We start from the raw sequence: 20734 nt of genomic DNA on the forward strand, positions 1-20734 counted from the left end.
CAATATTTAATAAAAGCTTGCTTCTTAATGCTTAACACAAGTACTTTACTGTCTTCAAAAACATTACTATGAGATTGAAAAGAAATGGAAATAGAGAAAATGGTCACTCTTGGAGCGAATTCAAGTTGGATTGTTAAAAAAGGTTAATATCAAGATGTATTTTTTATAAAAGGGACTATTTTGTTACATCTTGATTTCTAGTCTATAGTCTCTGAGTCATGTAGAAAAGATAACTCAGAATAACTAAGTTATCTTGCTCTTGAAATATCTTATTTATAATAATATGGTGTCCATTGTAGAAAATGAAGTGTTTTTAAATAGCATTTAATTGGCAAAAGACAATTTTATAATTCAAAACCATAAACATTTGGAGAATTGGCCTCACTTCAAAGTCAAGGCTTCTACTCTGAAAGAACATCTCTCTAATTCTATTTCTCTTTATATTAAAGTATTCTTATTTTTGAAGATATTCATAATCACTCAAGGCCTAAGGGACAGTTTTAAAATAAACAATAAGCGTCTAATCAAACAAAGCTTTTCTTGCTTTAGGACCAACTGTCCTAACCATGACATTTTATTCCAGTTCCTGCACTACCCTATTTGAAGGGTTTCTAATAACTTTTAGGGCCTCACAATAAATGGTGTATTTATCTCAATAAATAGTAGTAAATGCATAGGGTGGAAAATTTAATAGTATCATTAAAGCAAAACATAATAAACAGGCTGGATGGAGAAAGGCTGGATCAAATGTGGTGAAAGAAAAAGGAGAGAAAAAACATTTTTTCTTTATCCTAAAGAGAACCGGTATCGCTCTCTGACTTTAAACAGAAGACATTACCAACACTTATCAACGCAACTAGATTCTCCGAAGAAAATACAATGCTACTACCGGGGTGGAGGCTTAAGTTTCAGGGCACGCCTCAGGCCAGCAGCGTGGGCTCCCCGCGGTGAAGGACGAGTGAGAATTCGGCCAGGTGGCCCGCCCGCTCGGAGCGTGCTGACAGGTGGACGGCTAGGCGAGGCTAGTTGCAGCGGGGAACAACGCTCGATAACGAGGAGTGGGGGCCCCATGCCTCGGCCGCGCGCGGGAGCTCCGTTCCCCGCAAACCCGCCCGCAGGCTGGGTTACCATGGTTTCCGGGGGTCACGTGAGCGCACTCGGGCGCTCCCTCCTGCGCGCTGCGGCGGGGTGGGGGCGGGGCGGCCCGGGCGGGGGAGAGAAGCGGCCGCGGCGGGAGCGGGAGGAGCCGGAGATGCTGCCAGCCCTCCCGGGCCGCGCTCGCCCTGCTGCCGCTGTCGCACCGAGCAGCCGCGTGCTGGGCCAGCCCAGCAGCCGAGGCCCATTGCGCTGCACTCGCAGCCGGTAGCGCCTCCAGCACCGTCCGCGCTTGGTCGGCGGCCGCGGGGCCCGAGGCCTGTCCGGGGAGGGGGCGAGGGCGGCGCGCAGGCGCCCGCCGCCCGGAAGGCAGGATGAGCATCGAGATTCCGGCGGGACTGACGGAGCTCCTGCAGGGTTTCACGGTGGAGGTGCTGAGGCACCAGCCCGCGGACCTGCTGGAGTTCGCGCTGCAGCACTTCACGCGCCTGCAGCAGGAAAACGAGCGCAAAGGCGTCGCGCGCTCCGGCCATGAGGGCAGGACCTGGGGGGACCAGGGCGCCGCCGCTGGGGGCGGCACCCCCAGTAAGGGGGTCAACTTTGCCGAGGAGCCCATGCACACCGACTCTGAGAACGGGGAGCAGGAAGAGGAGGAGGAGGCCGCGGATACAGGGGCATTCAACGGTGAGGACTGCCTGCCTGCGCGCCCCCTCTCCCCACCGCCTGTCCCCCCTGTGCTCTTCAATTCCGCAGCTTTGCTCACCTACTTCTCCCCGCATTATCCACCTTCTCTACCTTCCCATCTTGCCCACCCCCTCAGCATCCATTTCTGTCTCTCCAATTCGCCCACCTTCCTACTCTGCTCTCTTGTCATGCCTTTCTCCTCTGGCGTGGGGAGCTGAAAGGTAAGGGTTCTCTGTCCGTCTGCCCCTCTGGTCTTGGGCTGTGAGGCAGAGGACCGCCGGTTGGGGGTGGGCATCTGCAAGACAACTTTCTCTGTGGTTGGAGATACTGCTTTGGATGGATATCACTGTGCATACAGAAGACTGGTCCGCTTGGCATCCTCTTTCAGCCCTTTATTAATGGAGTGTCTAAAGCGAAAAGGCGAGAGGTGTTCGATTGGATTGGCTTTGTTGTTAGGAGGGCAAATTTTCTGAAAGGAGCATGAGATTGGGGCAGAACAAAATTTATAGTAGTAGCTTTGACATTCTTGGAAACAAAGTAATCTATTATTTTACCGTTTACCAATACTGCGTTGTGTTATTTTTGGACACACAACAAAAGATCCTTTATGACCTGTAAGACACGGGGTCTTTGGAATGAGGAAATGGGCTTATAGTTTGTTTTTTAAATAAAACAAATATTGAGTGATTTGTTGCTGTTTAAAAAATAAGTGTGTGAAAAACACTAGGAAGTTTTGAAAGCTTGTTGGTTGTCTTTAGAATGAAAAGCCAGTGAGTAATTGTTAAGACTGTGCCAGACACTGAAGCTAGAAAGAATGAATGGGAAAGAAAAAGGAATTTTCTCAAATAGCTGCTCCTGGCAAGTCCCACCCCTTCTGCTTACAACCCTTTTTCCCTCACACACACCCACATTTACAGCCTCCTGTGTTTACAAAAATGCCTAAATCCCATCTTTATGGCATCCCAAGTTAAAACAACATGGTGTGCACTGTGCAAGTGTTTCTCTTTGTGGTATAAGGCAAACATGCATTCACCATTGCACCAGCTTTTATTTATTTACACTGCTTGTGGTTTGTGTGCCTGCAGCGTATTTCATATAATGAAAACCTTTTCAAATGTCATTTTCTTGCGTATGTACCTAGGAAGGTGTTTCTTTTCTTTGCAAAATTGTTGAACAATATTATAAAATTAACATATTTTTAGCTTGTTTGAAACAATCACAGAATCCCTGGAAATTGGTGCTCTATGAAGAAAAAGGGAAAGATTGTTACTTAAAATTTAATCAGTCTTAAATTTTTTTTGTACAAGAATTTAATCAAATAATTTTCTTACTAGAAACAAGAAAAGGGTAAAAGAATACATACTTTAAATAGATGAGGAGAAGCCATTAGTGGATGACACAAAGGACAGAGGCATCTAATGTTATTCCTCTTTATGCTTCCAACACACACGCACACATATGTGCATACGTATGCATATGCATGCACACAAAGGAAAAAATAAATGGCTTCCAAGGTTGGAGGAAACTAGGAACTAAGGCACTTGTTAAGGAACCTGTATATGCTCAATACGGTTTCATATAACTAAAATATTTTGTATAATGCTTTTGAAGTACTTGGCATTGTTGATTCCATTTTTTCCTTACAGCCGTGTATATTATACGCAGAGCAGATTTCATTTCCGTTTTGCAATGAAAAAATAAACTATTAACTTCTAAACAGTAAAGGGATCATTTTGTATGGTTTTATATTCCCCAAGGCACCCTTATGGTAAGAATTACTCTGTGAGTTTTAATAAATACTTGTTAACCAATTATACCACCTTCAATGACTTGAAAATTTTTTTGATTGCAACCAAATACAATTTGGTCATTATCCAGTACACACACACACACAAACACACACATACACAAAACATCAGAAACTTTGGCAATGGTACTTCCCTCTACTAGGTGCAGTGGGAACTATCTACTAGAATATTATCTATTATAATCAATTCTCTCCTTAAAAAAAAAATAAATTGTGTTGAGACTTGGAGTTTAAAAACATTTTCAGGCTACCAGTGGCTGGCAAACTTTTCTAAAGCTTCAGCCAGTAAATACTTTATTTAGACTTTGTGGGCCACATTTGAGCTCTATTGCATATTCTTTTTTTTAAACAACACTTTGAACACATGTCCCTCTGGAGGTTGGGGTTGTATAAAATTGGCCACAGGCCAAGGCCATAGTGTGCCAGCTTCTGGTCAGAGAGGGAGAAAAAGGTCAAAGTAATGCCGTTGGAAAACAAAGTAGGAGTGAGCCTATCAATTCAATGTTTAGATCCAAAACAGTGCCAAAATATATATATACCCACACATACATATATATGTATACACATACACATATATATACACATATACACATACACATATATATGTATGTGTGGGTATATATGTATATTAAACAGTTACCGGGTAATTCTCCTAGCAAAGTAAAGAAGCACTGGAAGATAAGTATTTACTGTGATACAACACAAGCCAGCTGGGTCAATAATTCTTAAATTTTAGTATGCATCTCAAGGAAATATGATTCAGAAATGAATATTCCTAGGTACCGGTCTTGGAGAGCTTGTTTGAATAGGTTGGGCTGGGGCATGTTTGTTTTTTTTTCCCCAGACATGCCAGGTCTTTGTGATTCTCATCATTCCCTCACTACATTTTGAGAAACATTGATCAACAGTGACAATAATATCTCTTTCTTGTATTAACCATTAAAAAGTAGCTGCCATTTATTGACATTTGGTTGTGCTAGGCACTAGCTAAATGCTCCAATTCATTATCCCACCTTTATGAGAAAGATAAAACTGTCATGTGCGCACTGTTTTACAGCCAGTGTGCTGCAAAACCAGGATTGGAACACAGGCGGGCTTGGCTCCTGTACTCACTCCCAGCTTTTATCTCTGGAAGGCGGTGAGGGCTGACATCACTAGCATTTTTTAATGTCAATCTCTACCTTAATGTGCTTTATCTTTAGAGCTATGAAAAATTAACTTATCCAAGGTCACACACAGGGCTAGTAAGTAGCAGAGCCTGTTTTCTTACATCTCTCTGACCCAGGCCTATTAGGGAGTTCTTCCTAAATTAAATTTGTTCTATGGGCTGACTCATAGGTCAGGTTTTCCTGTTGTTGTTTTCCCCAGTAATGGTGATAAAAGTGCATTGATTGGTTCTTACCCATTTTCATGAATCCCTTTAGGACAAATACTGGTATTTATGAGAGAATGGGCAAATACGTAAGTTTTTGACCATGAGCTGGTGCCCATTGACTCACTAGCATGTGACATTGACCTCCTAGAGGTGGTAGAATAAAAAAACAACAACCAGGGTCTGGTAGCATGGTCATCGATGGCACCAGGTCAAATAGGTGTGTGAAGGTGGTCTGTACTTTTCTGCTTTCCCATTCTTCTATTTTTTTCTAATTTTATCACTTCTGATTTCTATTTCCTGTTTGCTATCAATTCTGGTGAAAAAGGCAATTTTTAGATGTTAGAAGAATAATTGCACATGTTGATCCCCTTTTGGGGAACTTCTGAGGTCCTGAAAGAAGCTATAGTGGAGGCCCTGCCTCCCTCTTTCCCGTCCTGTAGAAGTGAATAAAGCTTGGCCTATGACTTCTGAAAAGGTAGTGTTCCCAGGCTTGGAATTTATTAGAAAGGTTTAGAGTTTACAGGACAAAGAGTTGGATTAATAGCAGTTTGTAGTGGAATCTCTGGAAATTACATGTTTTCCCCGTCAGAAAGTAGTGTTCCTATGAAATCTTCTGTAAAGTGAAGAAGCAATTACAGTTGACCCTTGAAAAACAGGAAGAAGGGGTGGGGATGGGCATTAGAAGTGCCAACCCCTCATGCAGTCAAACATCCATGTATAACTTTTGATTACCCCAAACCTTAGCTCCTGATAGCCTATTGTTGACTAAAAGCTTTACTGATGACATAAACAGTTGATTAACATATTTTTTGTTAATATGTATTATATACTGTATCCTTACAATAAAGTAAGCTAGATAAAATAATTAAAATCATAAGGAAGAGAAAATAAATTTACAGTATTTACTTAAAAAATTCTGCATAAAAGTAGACTCATTCAAACCTGTGGTGTTCAAGAGTCAACTGTACCATTAATTTATATGGAAAAATTTTAGACACCAAAAATACCCCACCAAATCATGCCAAACAGCACATAAAACCTAAAGATAACACAAAATAAAAGTAGTGCCACTCTGGCTGCTCAGGGTATGCACTACCTCTATCATGGCTAGCTATGAAACAAATGCTGATCCCTTTTTACCTTTCGCTTTTTTTCATGAAAACAAAAATCCTCTTTGGCTTTTTTTTCAGTTAGCAAAAACAAGTATGCATTAATGCAGGTATTTTGTGAAAGCAAAGTGGTGTAACATGAACTTTTGAAAAGCAAAGAGTAGCTGCAGTGGTTTTGTATAGGCATGATTGTGAGATGTTTTGTTGTGCAATAGTTTCAGTGAAATTCCTAAAATTATAACATTAAATAAATAAAATTTGAAAATACCTTGATAAATAGATAAGTGGTCACAACAAAATAAGTTATACATATTGTATATGAAAAGCAATCAACCTGGAAGAAAAATAAACTAATATAATCTATGGAAGGAGTAATTTACTATATTGCAGAAGAAAAAGATCTAGATTTCAAAGTTGATACACAGGCCAGAAACACAGAACCATATCTAATAAGCAAGCATGTCAAAGGTATATAAAAAGAAATTTACCAGGTAAAAACTATGACTTAATCCTCTTAACACTGACCTATGTCAGATCTTTGTTGGAGATTCTCATCTACCATTGACTTTTTACAGCTTAAAGGGATCCTCAGAACCATGAAGAATATTGGAAAGTTGGAGCTTGTGATGGTTGTGGCAGTGGGAGACTAAGAGAACAGTTATTTATTGTGAGAAGAAATGGTTGGAGGAGAGTTGAGAAGAGTCATGTGCGAAAAAATTTTCTTAGTTGATTATGAGCAAGTATCTGTTAGAGACGGAATTAGAACTAAAGCCTCATTTTAGCTTGAAGAATGAAAGTCAGAAATTCATCTGTTGAAATGGTTTATGTGGCCTTCCTAAAATGAGATCCTGGAAAAGCAGTAAGGGGAGTAGATGGATTGACCTATCAAGAATCTGCTGTGAAAATATTCTTACCATGCTCATACTGGGAGTAAGAAAAATGGTTATCTATTGAGTTCATGGCCTAAGTGATAGCAGAAAATTGTAGAGTAATCATAGCTTTAAAGAATTGTTGCTTTGGCTGATTTATTAGGCTCTCTTCTGTGTGCCCTTATATAAGAACTTGCACTCTCTATGGCGACTAAAGATTATTATGAGACAAAGCAACCAATTGTCAGCTCTTGCCTCCTACTACAAGTAGCTGTCAACATATGACAAGAAATTTTGGTTGTAGTTTTCTTAAGCAAGTAACTAAAAGTTAAAATGTCCTAATATATCATCAACCTCTTAAATACATTTAATCAGTTTGAAAAATGTTGATGAAAGTCAGGTATTCAGGCAACATTTATTTTATTTTATGTACGGAGTGCTGTGCTAGGCATGTTGACATGTTATAGTACCTACCTCATAAAGTTGTTACAAAGATAAATCGTTTAATATTTGTAAGTCCTATAGGACAGTGCACTTAGCAAACATTGATTGCATGTTAAACAAATTAATATGAAATTTTACAGAAGTGCAAACTTTTCTTACAGAATAGTAATTTTATTGTATTTGGTGGAAATGAATTAAGCATTTGTACTTTTTAGAGATACGAAGTAGGAAATAAGTTTACGTGCAGTTCTGTTTAGGATTTAACATGTAATTGTGTTACACAGTAAAAAATACAAAAGCAAAAACCCCCACATCTGTTCAACGCATAATTTGTAGCTAAGAGCCCAGCCCAGGATTTTGTAATTAATGAGACTTAATGGTCTTCGGCTATTAGAAATTTACGTGGGAGTTTTAAATCCTCCTGAGATGGATTACCTCATTTATGACAGATGGCCAAAATACTGAAATGATTACTTTACTTATGTGCATAAATGAATATTATTAGAGATTTTTAAAATATTTTGAGTTATAGATGGTGATTATGATTTTCAAAGTAAACAGTTAAGAACATTATTAATTTTTATAGTAATATTAAGTGGATTGCTTTAGTATTGAAATTAGAAAATCAAAGTACTTGAAATAGTGTCTTTTCTCAAACTCTTATCTTTTATTTTAGTCTTCAGGAGAGGAGGGCATAAAATGAAAACACCTAGACAAAAATTAAAGCATTGGATACTTCCAGTGTCTACTTACCATAAAAATCAAACTGTTTAGCCATTACTTAATGTGATAGTTACAAGTTTTCCATTTGAGATGGCACATAAAGTAATGTGCTGTGTCTGGGTGGGACTGGAGTAAATATTTAATGGTTATTGTTGCAAATCTCATTTCATAGATTCTAGCAAATTTCCAGCTGTCAAGATTTTGTTCATAACTGTGTCAGAAACCAATGTTTCTTTTTAAACTATGTAAATACTAACAGATATTTGAATTGATCAATGAGGAGTTAAATTATAAGCCATTAAGTTTTCTTTTTTAAAAAAATATCCTTGCCTGAGGGCATGCTTATTGATTTTAGAGGGAGGGAGAGAAACATTAATGCGACGGAGAAACATCCTTCTGTTACCTCTTGTACACTCCCAGACTGGGACTGAAACAGGACCGAACCCGCAACCTAGGCATGTGGTCTGACCCAGAATCAAACCTGTGACTTTTCAGTTTACTGGATCACACTCAACCAACTGAACCACACCAGCCAGGCCCATAACCCAATAAGTCATTTAATGAGAGTAATCAAAAGAGAAGGCTATGGTGGAGGTTGGGATTGATGCACTATTTGAGAGTAAGGGGTTTAGTTAAGGAGACTGGGTAACTGACTACAGAGTCTACTTTATTAGTGCCCAGAGTCACACGATACCAGAAAGGGGCTGAGGTCTAGAGAAGGAAGATGTGAATTTTGGAAGATAGGATGTTATGCTGATTCACTCAGCTACTCACTGCAGAAACTTTTGAGAACCAACTCCTCCATTTTTTTAAGAAAAAAAAATTATTCTCTTAAGTGTTCTATCTCTAGACTCATTAAGAATCAACCCTTTTGTCAGCGATTGTCTCATAGATGGTATATAAAATCTATTTCATGTAACAAGTGGAGAGGTGAGAGCCAGAGAAGTTCCTAAATCCAAATTTAGTTGATGTTGGTCTTGTACATAGAACTATCACTGACATTTTGAGTGTTGTTTATATTAACTTACTTATTATGAATTCTTCCTGTTTTCCATCAGGATGATAGATAAGGTTTAAGGTATAGGAAATTAAGGCAGAGATTCTCAACTGGTTTGCAAAAAATTTTAAAATATGCAGTACTTGACTATTTAGTCAGGGGCACTGACCCTTTTTCCCCTTAGGTTGCCGAATTTAAAAAATGACAACAGCCAAAAGCAATAGCTGTCTGGTGTGAGTGAATCAAAGTTATACCTATTTTTTTTTTTGGTCAGATCAGCATAAAGTATAATATATTTTTGGTATGCCTCAGAATCTTAGTAGTTACCTTATGTGTACCATGAGATGAGAAAGGTTGAAAATTGCCATACTAGGCTAAAGAGAAGCACTTTTTTATTTTTGCCTTTGAAATTACCATTTTTTAAGTATATTTTATTGATTATGCTATTACAGTTGTCCCATTTTTTCTCCTCTTTATTCCCTTCCATCCTGTACCCACCCCCCCCAGCATTACCCTCCCTTAGTTCATGTACATGGGTTGTACATATAAGTTCTTTGGCTTCTCCATTTCCTATACTATTATTAACCTTCCCCTGTCTATTATGTACCTACCAATTATGCTTCTCGTTCTTTTTTCTCCCATTCTCCCACCACCACCTCCTTCTCACTGCTAGCCTTCCATGTGATCTCCGTTTCTGTGATTCTGTTTCTGTTCTAGTCCTTTACTTAGTTTTTGTTTTTTACATTCAGTTGTTGGTAGTTGTGAGTTTGTTGACATTTTACTCTTCATAGTTTTGATCATCTTCTTTTTCTTAGATTAGTCCCTTTAACATTTCATGTAATAAGGGTTTGGTGATGAGGAACTCCTTTCACTTTACCTTGTCTGGGAAGCACTTTCTCTGCCCTTCCATTCTAAATGATAGCTTTGCTGGATAGAGTGATCTTGGATGTAGAGCCTTGCGTTTCATGATTTTGAAAACTTCTTGCCAGCCCCTTCTTGCCTGTAAGGTCTCTTTTGAGAAATCAGCTGATAGTCTTACAGGAATTCCTTTATAGGCAACTCTTTCCTTTTCTGTTGCTACTTTTAAGATTCTCTCTTTATCTTTAATCTTGGGTAATGTAATTATGATGTGCCTTGGTGTGTCTCTTCTTGGACCCAGCTTCTTTGGGACTCTCTGAGTGTCCTGGACTTGTATATCTAGTTCCTTCGTCGGATAGAGGAAGTTTCCCTTCATTATTATTTCAAATAAGTTTTCAATTTCTTGCTCTTGCTCTTCTCCTTCTGGCACTCCTAGGATTCAGATGTTGGTATGTTTAAAGTTGTCCTGGTGGTTCCTCAGCCTCTCCTCATTTTTTTTGAATTCTTGTTTCTTCATTCTGTTCCGATTGAATATTTATTTCTTCCTTCTGCTCCGAATCATTTGAGTCCCAATTTTCTTCCCTTTGCTGTTGGTTCCCTGTGTGTTTTTCTTTATTTCACTTTGTATAGACTTCTTCTTTTATTTTGCGACCTATTCAGTCATTTCTGTGAACATCCTGATTACCAGTGTTTTGAACTCTGCATCTGATAGATTGTCTCTTTCCTTGTCGCTTAGTTCCTTTTTTTTTTTTTTTTTTTTTTTTTTTTGGAGTTTTGATCTGCTCTTTCCTTTGGACCATATTTCTTTGTCTTGGCCCCTGTTATGCTGTAAGGGGTGGAGCCTTAGGTATTTGCCAGGGCAGGGCAACCCACTTAGCTGCTTGTGGAGCTGTTGGTGGATGAGGGGTCAGAGAAGGAACAGTGCTGCTTGCTAGCTTCCTTGCCTGTGGTTCCCACTCTATGTCACTTCCCCTGCTCCCCACAAGCAAATTTGGCCCTTCTGGTGCCAATTCCCTGGTGGGTGGGTTTGTGTACATTGTAGGATCCTGTGGGTCTCTACAACGAACACTCCTGTGAGATGGAGAGTTTCTCCCCCTGCTACAACCCCCACAGGCTTTTATGGTCAGATGTTTTGAGGCTTTAGTGTCCTGTGCTGGAATCCTGGGTTCCGCAGTCTGTCTCGCTCCCCAGTTGTTCCTCCCGGTTTGTCCACACGCGAATGTGGGATATCCCAGTCTGCCAGCCACCTCCTCACCCACCTGGCCTGTTGCCTTGCTGCCTGTCGTCTCCCCCTCCCCCCCACCGCACCAGGCTGGATGCAAAGTTCTTTTTTTAACTCCTTGGTTGTTGGACTTGGATACAGTTTGATTTTCTGGCAGTTCTGGTTGTTTTTTTAAATTTTTAAATTGGTGGTTATCCTTCTTTTGGTTGTGTGAGGAAGCAAAATGTGTCTACTTATGTGTCCATCTTGGCTGGAAACTCCTGAATTACCATTTTTTTCTGTTCGATTTTTTTCATTGCAGTGAAATTTCATATTAGACTTTATTTCTGTATGCTTAAGAAGAGACAATTGAAAAGTAAAAAGAATACAGGGATATTTCTGCATGGATGAATTATTGTCATCATGTTCTCGACCCTGTTTTTATTGTCCTTCTACTCTTAAACATACCATTTCGGTGTGGTTGGGATCATCACAAAACCCCATACAAAAATCTCACTATGATGCCAATCATCACCTTTATTTTCTAGAGGCAGATTTTGTGTTTTAGAAATTCAAAATGACTCAGACTGTTCCATTATGCAATTATTTTGTGGAAAGAATTTGATCTAAAGTTTGTAGGTCATGACTTACACAAAAACAAAACAACCTAAAAAAATCAGATCCATAAACACAATTGGTGTAACATTTATAAACGTTTCAGCAATAGGGTCTGCCATGTGCAGCTTAATATGTTTGGAAACTAAAAAAGAACTTCATTCCAGTTGCTGCTGTTTAAAAATGTTTCTATATTTTAAAAAAAAGACAAAAGGTCAAAATATAAACACATGTTCCACATAAAAGTGAAGCCAAGAAGATATACTGTATACAGTTATTCCGGTATCTGTTTGGCAAGGGACTGACATTGTTTAATTTACATTAGCTGTTCCAAGACAAAATAGTTCATGGCAGTGATATTAAGGGGAATTTTTTTTTTTTGGATTAAAAAAAGAGAGGAAAAAAGCTTCCACTTGTTTAAATACATTTCAGACCCCAAAAGCATAATTCCAAAAGGCTATCTAAATTAAAACATGACTCAGCTGTTTCATTTCAGTTACTGTAGAAAGCTAATGTTTGTTAAATGATACTGTTTTTATTTAATAATTGTTGACATTTTGGGTGCTTAAGAACAAGACATTGAAAAAATGCTGGTTATACATATTTAGCACCCCCGCCTCCCGCCACCCAAAGTAAGTGGTATAGTTAGGACTTGAACCCCATAGTCTTAATTCAGAGCCTATCCCCTTAACCATGGGACATGTACTTCATTTTCAGTAATTTTTACAGGGTAATATGGTTGGAAAAAAACACATCAAAAAGTAAACTACCTACTTTTCTTTCTAAAAATTTTCATTCTAGTCCAGCATTGATCTATCTGTTTTACAGTTTTTCTCTGTCTGTTACACCCAAATTAGCACTTAGTATATAGTACTTCAAAAACTCAAGATAATGTTTATTTTTAGAAGTAGCACCTCATATACTCAACTGTTTTAATTCTCAAAATTTTTTTGATTATGTACCCTCATTAGCAAAATATATTTGAATATGCACTCCCAATATATGTATTTATAAATTTTATACATGTACCAGTATATTAGTTTATTATGTAGATGATAAAGCCTCCCAGAATATAAATTTTGAAAATAAAAAGTAATGGTAAACAAGTTCTGATTTTTCCAATACACCAAAGGGTCACCTTATACTCTGCCTGGAGTGCATGAACCAATTTTGTAGACCACAGCTCTGAACAACACAACACAACTCAATACTCTATTAATATATAAGATAGCATGATCAACTTTGGTTTCCTGATTTAAGCTGTTAGGTTATAAAGGACCTGCACATAGGCAGGGTTACTGTGTGTTCGCGTGCTTTTTGAAATGGACATTCATTAGGTTAGTTGTTTGACTCAACAGAAGTGTGGAAGAATAGAGGAAATCCTGTTTTGTTTTGTTTTTTTTAAAAAAGGAAATAAAACCAAAACTCTGGTAGGGAAGATCCAGGTCTTTTCTTAAACTTGTATTCCTGTCTTCACCTTGAACTCCACCCTAGATTATGGAGCACCAATATTCTTGATGCAAATTTTGGGGATGGACAAAAGGAATCATATCATATTATAGGTGTTTAAGAATCTCTAAAGCATGGAAGAGACATGCTTTATTCATATTCTCACTGACAATTGGAATTAGAAGAAAATCTAAGCTTAAAGAGGTTAAAAGAAACGCAGTTTCATGGAGTAGCTCTCTCAGAAGATGACATCTGGTTAGGAGGGAGACTTTTCACTGTCTCCTTTTTTGTCTTTTGAAAAAATGTTTATCATATACTTATATTACCTATTAAATGCATTTTAACTGTAAAGAGACATGAAGAAAAGGCGATTCTTTTGTAAATATTCATTAAATAGTCATTAACACACAATCTGTAGAAGCACATCACATTTTAACTGATATAACTAAACATTGTTACATAAGTTATTCTGGTCCTGACTGCCCAGTCCTCTTTCCTTAACTTGCTGCTGAATCCCACTCTTTCTTAAAGGCTAGCTTACGTTGCACCCTACCAGAAATTTTTGCAGGGTTTTCTGGTTGACATTAATGGTATCAATATGACAGTACGAACATGCCTTACATCAGAGTAAGCTTTGCAGATGTCAGGTGTCCTCACCACAGGCAGGCAGGAAAATGCAGGAATATGCTCTCTCTTGGTTTTCCTGTGTGCACTGCACTTTGCCCACAGTAGGTGCTCAAATATACTCTAAACTTAGTTGAAAATTGTCTAAATGATGATAAATGTCTGACACGTGTATTTCTAACGTGATTGAAACCCTCTTACACATGTAAATTTTAACAGTCTCCTAATAATTCTTCACATAAATAAGTTTTAAAATGTTTACATGAAATATAATAGCCTTAGCCTATTCAGTTTCATAGATTTAGATTTCATTTTATTAAAAATGAGGCAGTATTATATATAGGCCTGATATTTGTCCAATTTGCAAAATACAAAGAACATAGGTATATAGGCTTATCTTGCTGGTAAGTAGTTCACATTCTAATCTAGGAGACATTCTGAGATACCTAAATTTACCATGTTACCTCTTCTGCTTATATGGGTTTCATGCCAAATCTAAAACTTGCATGTTGCCATGAACCTTCTGTATTGAATGACTCCTGTCCATCCCTGAAGGCTCTCATGCTCTTTGGAGCCCTCTAGTTTTTCTTCTCGCTCCAGCAGAAGACTCCCTTTATTTAAGATTCAGATTAACACCTCTACCTGCTTAGCAACCACCTCTGCTTATGTGTCCTTCAGGCACCTATGAATAATTTTATCCTAAACAGAATGTGTTATCTTCTGCCTCAGTTGTTATTCTTTCCTGTGCATACTCCTGTTATTCTTTTTTATTTTTTTGTCCATTAGTTAGAGCCCATATCCTCTGCCTCATACTTCTTAAACCTGGTCGTTTATGGAAAACAAGTATTGCTTTTAGTTGCTGAAATTTTAAGAGTGGTGACAGGAAAAATTAGAAACAATAAAAACTTTTAAAAAAAAGACCTCACTTTGGCATGGACTCTGGATTTGAATCCCAGCTCTACCATTTATAACATGTGGAACCTTGAGCAAGTTACTTTATCATCTGTGCTTCAATTTCCTCATCTGTGAAATGGGAATAATGATAGTATGTACCTCAGAGGGTTGCTTTGAGAATTGAATGACTTAATACTGTCTGGCATATACTCATTATTATGAGATTGTTAAAGAATGGAGGGAGGGGGAAAGAGGGAGGGAAAGGAAGAGTAAGTGTTAGACATCAGTGAGAATATGACAGTTTTAAAAAATGAAGTTTGATTGGAAATATAAGAAATGAGAACTTGCTTTCAATGCAGTATGGTAATGGCGAGTTTTTTAAAAAGCTCTTAATGAGCCCCAGGTGGCTCCGTTGGTTGGTGCTTTGTCCTGTACACCAAAGATCATGGGTTCAGTTCCTGGACAGGGCACATACCTAGGTTTCGGGTTTGACCAAGGTTGGGGCACATATGGTAGGCAACTGATTGATGTCTCCCTGTCTCTCTCTTTTTCAAATCAACAAACATACCGTTGGATGAGTATTTTAAAAAAGCTATTAATGAAAAATATGAAAATAGTCTTTAGGTTTTTGAGCTGATTCAAACTTAAAAAAACTCCTTTAATTTCAGTCCCTCCTTTAATTACATTTGAAATGCAAGGCAAATAATCTGACTTTAAAAAAAAATTAAAAAGAAACAAACAATAGTATAAAGCTTTGCTTTGTTTTTGTACCATCCCCTACCTTGAGAATCAGTGTTTGACAGAATAAACAAACTTGTGTGTACAAAATCCTGAAGTTTATAGTTTTATTTAAGTTTTAACAAATCATTTTAAAACACCCTAGGAAATAGAGGTAGGAATATTGAAAATAGAGGTAGGATTTATTTAAATTAGGCAGATGTTTATAGTAAAAACATTACTATGTGTCTGAAATAGAAATTAATTGGAAAAATTTAGTTGCATTAAATTGACAGCTTGTTGCTGTCTCCTCATGTCATAATATTTATGAAAGTAAGCTCAGGGTGGGACAAATTTATACCTAAGTTTTACATTAGAATGATGTTTTTATTTCAAAAACCAATAATTCTGTATTTGCTTCACTATAAATTGCTAGCTTAATAGATTGATAGAAGGAAAAAAAAGGGAGTCATTTTAATTTTAATTTTTAAAACTTTATTATAAAGGTTAGAGAAATTTTTTTTTGCATTTTTTACTTTTATTAAGTATATTTTATTGATTGTGCTATTACAGTTGTCCCATATTTTTCTCCCTTTTATCCCCCTCTGCCCTGCATACCCTCTTCCTCCAGCATTCCACCCGCCCCAGTTGATGTCCATGAGTCGTACATATAAGTTCTTTGGCTTCTCCATTTCCTATGCTATTCTTAACCTCCCCCTGTCTGTTTTGTACCTACCAGTTATGCTTCTTATTCCTTGTACCTTTTCCCCTCATTCTTCCCCCTCCTTTGCTGCTAACTGTCCATGTGATCTCCATTTTTGTGATTCTGTTCCTGTTCTAGTCCTTTGCTTAGTTTTTGTTTTTTACGTTCAGTTGTTGATAGCTGTGAGTTTGTTGTCATTTTACTCTTCATAGTTTTGATCATCATCTTTTTCTTAGATTAGTCCCTTTAACATTTCATGTAATAAGGGTTTGGTGATGAGGAACTCCTTTCACTTTACCTTGTCTGGGAAGCACTTTCTCTGCCCTTCCATTCTAAATGATAGCTTTGCTGGATAGAGTGATCTTGGATGTAGAGCCTTGCGTTTCATGATTTTGAAAACTTCTTGCCAGCCCCTTCTTGCCTGTAAGGTCTCTTTTGAGAAATCAGCTGATAGTCTTACAGGAATTCCTTTATAGGCAACTCTTTCCTTTTCTGTTGCTACTTTTAAGATTCTCTCTTTATCTTTAATCTTGGGTAATGTAATTATGATGTGCCTTGGTGTGTCTCTTCTTGGACCCAGCTTCTTTGGGACTCTCTGAGTGTCCTGGACTTGTATATCTAGTTCCTTCGTCGGATAGAGGAAGTTTCCCTTCATTATTATTTCAAATAAGTTTTCAATTTCTTGCTCTTGCTCTTCTCCTTCTGGCACTCCTAGGATTCAGATGTTAGTATGTTTAAAGTTGTCCTGGTGGTTCCTCAGCCTCTCCTCATGGTTTTGAATTCTTGTTTCTTCATTCTGTTCCGATTGAATATTTGTTTCTTCCTTTTGTTCCAAATCATTGATTTGAGTCCCAGATTCCTTCCCTTCACTGTTGGTTCCCTCTGTATTTTTCTTTATTTCACTTTGTATAGCCTTCCACTTTTTCCTTTTCTTTTGCAACCATACTCAATCATTTCTGTGAGCATCCTGATTACCAGTGTTTTGAACTCTGCATCTGATAGTTTTGTTCTCTCCTCATTGCTTAGTTCTTTTTCTGGAGTCTTGATCTCTTCTCTCATTTGGGCCATATTTCTTCATCTTGGTGCCCTTGTTAGGTTGTAAGGGGTGGAGCCTTAGGTATTCGCCAGGGCTGGGCAACCTACTTAGCTGCGTTGTGGTCCTTTATTGTGGAGAAGGGGTCAGAGAGGGAACAATGCTGCTTGCTTGGTTCCTTTCCTGCTTTCAGTCACTTCCCCTGATAACCACAAGCATATGTGCCCTTTGAGGTGCTGATTCCTGGGCCGGGGGGCTTGTGTACATTCTAGGACCTTGTGAATTCTCCCTAATGAACTCTCTCATGAGACTGGGAGTTTCTCCCGAAAGGCAGTCCTTTTATGGTTTTAACAGTTTTTATAGAGTTCTTTACAGGTCTTTGATTTCTTATTTGATTGTCATTAACAACGGTTTATCAACTATGTAACAATAGGATGTTTGATTCTTAATAATTCCTTAAAATAATTTCCTTATAATTCCTTTAAAGAAAAACAAAAGAATTTTAGTGTTTGAGTTTTAACATTCATTTGTAAAAAGAATGTTTTTAAAAAAATATTTTAGGAACACATTTAGCATTAAAAGGGTACAGAGTTTCAGTTAATGCAAGGTGAATGAGTTCTGTAGATCTAATGTACAGCATGGAGACAACAGTTACCAAAACTGTATTATGTCCTTGAAGTTTCCTAAGAGGTAGATCGTAAATTAAATCGTCACACACCACACACACAATGGTACTATGTAGAGTGACAATTTTTAGCTTGATTGTGAAGATAATTTCACATTGTATGCATATATCAAAATATCAAATTGTATATCTTAAATACGTACAACTTTTATATGTCTAAGATGATAGTTAAGAAATTAGAACTAATCTGGTTGGGCTGATGATAATAGCATTAGAGCACAGCAAGAAATTTTTATTTGCCAAAACCAACTAGTGCAGAACATTTCTCTTTTTTTAAAGTGTGAGATATTTCCAATATACAGAAAGGAACAGAGACTAAATAAAGAATACTCATGTAAGCCATCCCTTAGCTCTTAACAAATTTTAACATTTTAGCACTTCAGGTCTTTTTCTTTTAAGAAAATACCATGTGCAGTAGAAGCTCCCTCTCTTACCCCATTTTCTTAAATTTCTTCTCCATAGATAACTACCACTATAAATTAGTGTTTAAATTTGGTGTTTATATTTCCAATGCATGGTTTTGTACTACAACTACGTAGTCATTTAATTTTATCCAAAGATTAGAAAGAGTGTTATTTTTCTTATTTTCAAAGTTTTTTAGTTGTGCCACTTACAAAAATTTCATTTATATAAATTAATCATCTTTCTGTTTGTTTTTGAGAACATTGTTTGTGATGATGTTATATTGATTCCTTAAACTCTAGTTCATTTATTTTAAACTATGTGATACATCCTTGTATAAATAGACACTTTATACATTCTTTAATAAGTGTTTTGATTATATCCAATTTGTTGTTATTAGAGTGCTATAGCAAACATTGTGTGTGTGTGTTATACAGATGTACTAATGTTTTAAAGGGGGATATCAAAGTATTATGTGGGGACCCTTGGAGGACCATTTCCCTCTCACTCCTAGACCTTTCTAGAGAGCCTATGAGGTGAAAACTATATCACTACTAATAATAATGTTTTTTGCCTTTTCTCCACCTCTCGTTCTCTCATATAGTAGAGTTCTCCAGAGAATATTTGGTGTATGAAAATTGCAACAGATCGGAATGCAGAAGCATATGAGAACCCAACTGTCTTCTATTATAATAGATTTGCAAAAATGTAAAAAAAAAAATCATTCTTTTTATTTAATTTTGTTTATTATTTTTTATAAAAATATGTAATTGTTTTGTTGCTTTTAAATAAAATAATTTTTAAACTTTATTACTTTTTATTTATAATACAATAAATGTCGATGGATATAACCCATAAAAGCAAATAATTTTTAAGAGTATAAAGAGGCTTTGAGACCAAAAAGTTTGAGGGCTGCTATGCTAGGGAGTATACCTATGTGTGGAAAGGCTAGTTGTAGGGGATGCACAGATTTAACTGCATGTCATACTGCCATATTTGTTCTGCAAGGTTGTTACACCACTCTGCTTTCTCAGCAGCTATATGAGTTCCTGGTTCTCCACATTCAAACTATTTGATTTTGTTAGATTTTTGCAAAAAAGAAGCTTTGAGAATAGGATGGATGTTACATGGAATATCATTATGAATTGAATTTGTTTTTCCCTGATTACTAGTGATGGTTAGCATTTTTTCATGTTCATTGGCCATATTTGTAGTTTATCTTCTGTGAAAAATATTTTTCTTCTTATTTGCCATTTTTCCTGTCTAATTGATTGTGTTTTTCATATTGAGTTTTAGGAGGGTCTCCCTCCTCTCCCCTCCCTCTCTCCCTCCCCCTCCCCTCTCTCCCCTCCCCCTCCCTCCCCCTCCCCTCCCCTCCCCCTCCCCTCCCCCTCCCCTCCCCTCCCCCTCCCCCTCCCCCTCCCCTCCCCTCCCCTCCCCTCCCTCCCCTCCCCCCCCCCTCCCCTTCCCTCTCTCCCCTTCCCTCCTCCTCCCCTCCTCTTCTTTCTTTCTTTCTTTCTTTCTTTCTTTCTTTCTTTCTTTCTTTCTTTCTTTCTTTCTCTTTCTTTCTTTCTTTCTTTCTTTCTTTCTTATATTCTGGTTACTAATCCTTTATTCATAATGCATTGAAAAAAATCTCATAGTCTTCAGTTTGTCCTTTCATTTTGTTTATGGTAACTTTGGTTGAGCATAGATTTCTTAATTTCAAAGTAGTTGAGTTTGTCCTTTTCTTTACACTTAGGCTTTTTATGCCTAAAGTAATCCATCTCTACCACAAATTTAAAGATTGAACCTCTTTTATTATAAATATTAAAGTCTTGAGTTTCAGACTCAAGGTTTTAGTCCACCTATAACATTTTTTTTGCATGATATGAGGTTTCTTTTTATAGTTGGGATTCTTTTCTATTACATATGAATCTTTATTTGTCATTATTGAGAATGTATAAAAGGAATTGTTAAAACTCAATAATAAGGAGCCCCTAATCTAATTGAGCAAAAGACTTGAAGAGTTCAGTAAAGAAGACAGAAGAATGGCCAATAAGCACATGGGATGCTGCTCAGTATTTTTAGTTATCAAGGAAATGAAAACTGAAACCACAATGAGATACCATTAAACATATGCAAGAATGGCTGAAATAAGACGATGTACCTTGTGTTGGTTAAGATATGCATCAATTGGAACTCTTGTATGTTGCCTGTGAAAGTATAAAATGGTACAAACACTTAGGAAACCTATGGGTTTTTTATAAAGTTAAATAATTACCTACCTGGGATTCAGCAATCCCACTCTAGTCATTTACTCAGGAGAAATGCATATGTTCACAAAAGGACTTGTATATAAATATTTACAGAGGATTTATTCAAAATAGCTCAAATTAGAAACAACCCAAATGTTCATCAGTAGGAGAGTGAATAAGCAAATTGTGGTTTATTCGTACAGTGGAATACTA

General features: G+C 37.4%; 1 protein-coding gene across 1 annotated transcript in view; it reads left to right on the forward strand.

The window, feature by feature from the left end:
- The first annotated feature begins 1235 nt into the window (after nt 1–1235).
- Nucleotides 1236–20734, forward strand: part of PRKAR2B (protein kinase cAMP-dependent type II regulatory subunit beta) — a 108025-nt gene continuing 88526 nt past the window's right edge. The window contains exon 1 of the mRNA XM_054564372.1: nt 1236–1779. Coding sequence (XP_054420347.1) covers nt 1470–1779 — 310 coding nt within the window. The 5' untranslated portion in view covers nt 1236–1469. The remainder of the gene's footprint in view (nt 1780–20734) is intronic.

The sequence above is a fragment of the Pteronotus mesoamericanus genome, unplaced genomic scaffold (genome assembly GCF_021234165.1).
Source record: "Pteronotus mesoamericanus isolate MK-2021 breed Mesoamerican mustached bat unplaced genomic scaffold, CSHL_Meso_final scaffold_85, whole genome shotgun sequence".
NCBI classification, from domain to species: domain Eukaryota; kingdom Metazoa; phylum Chordata; class Mammalia; order Chiroptera; family Mormoopidae; genus Pteronotus; species Pteronotus mesoamericanus.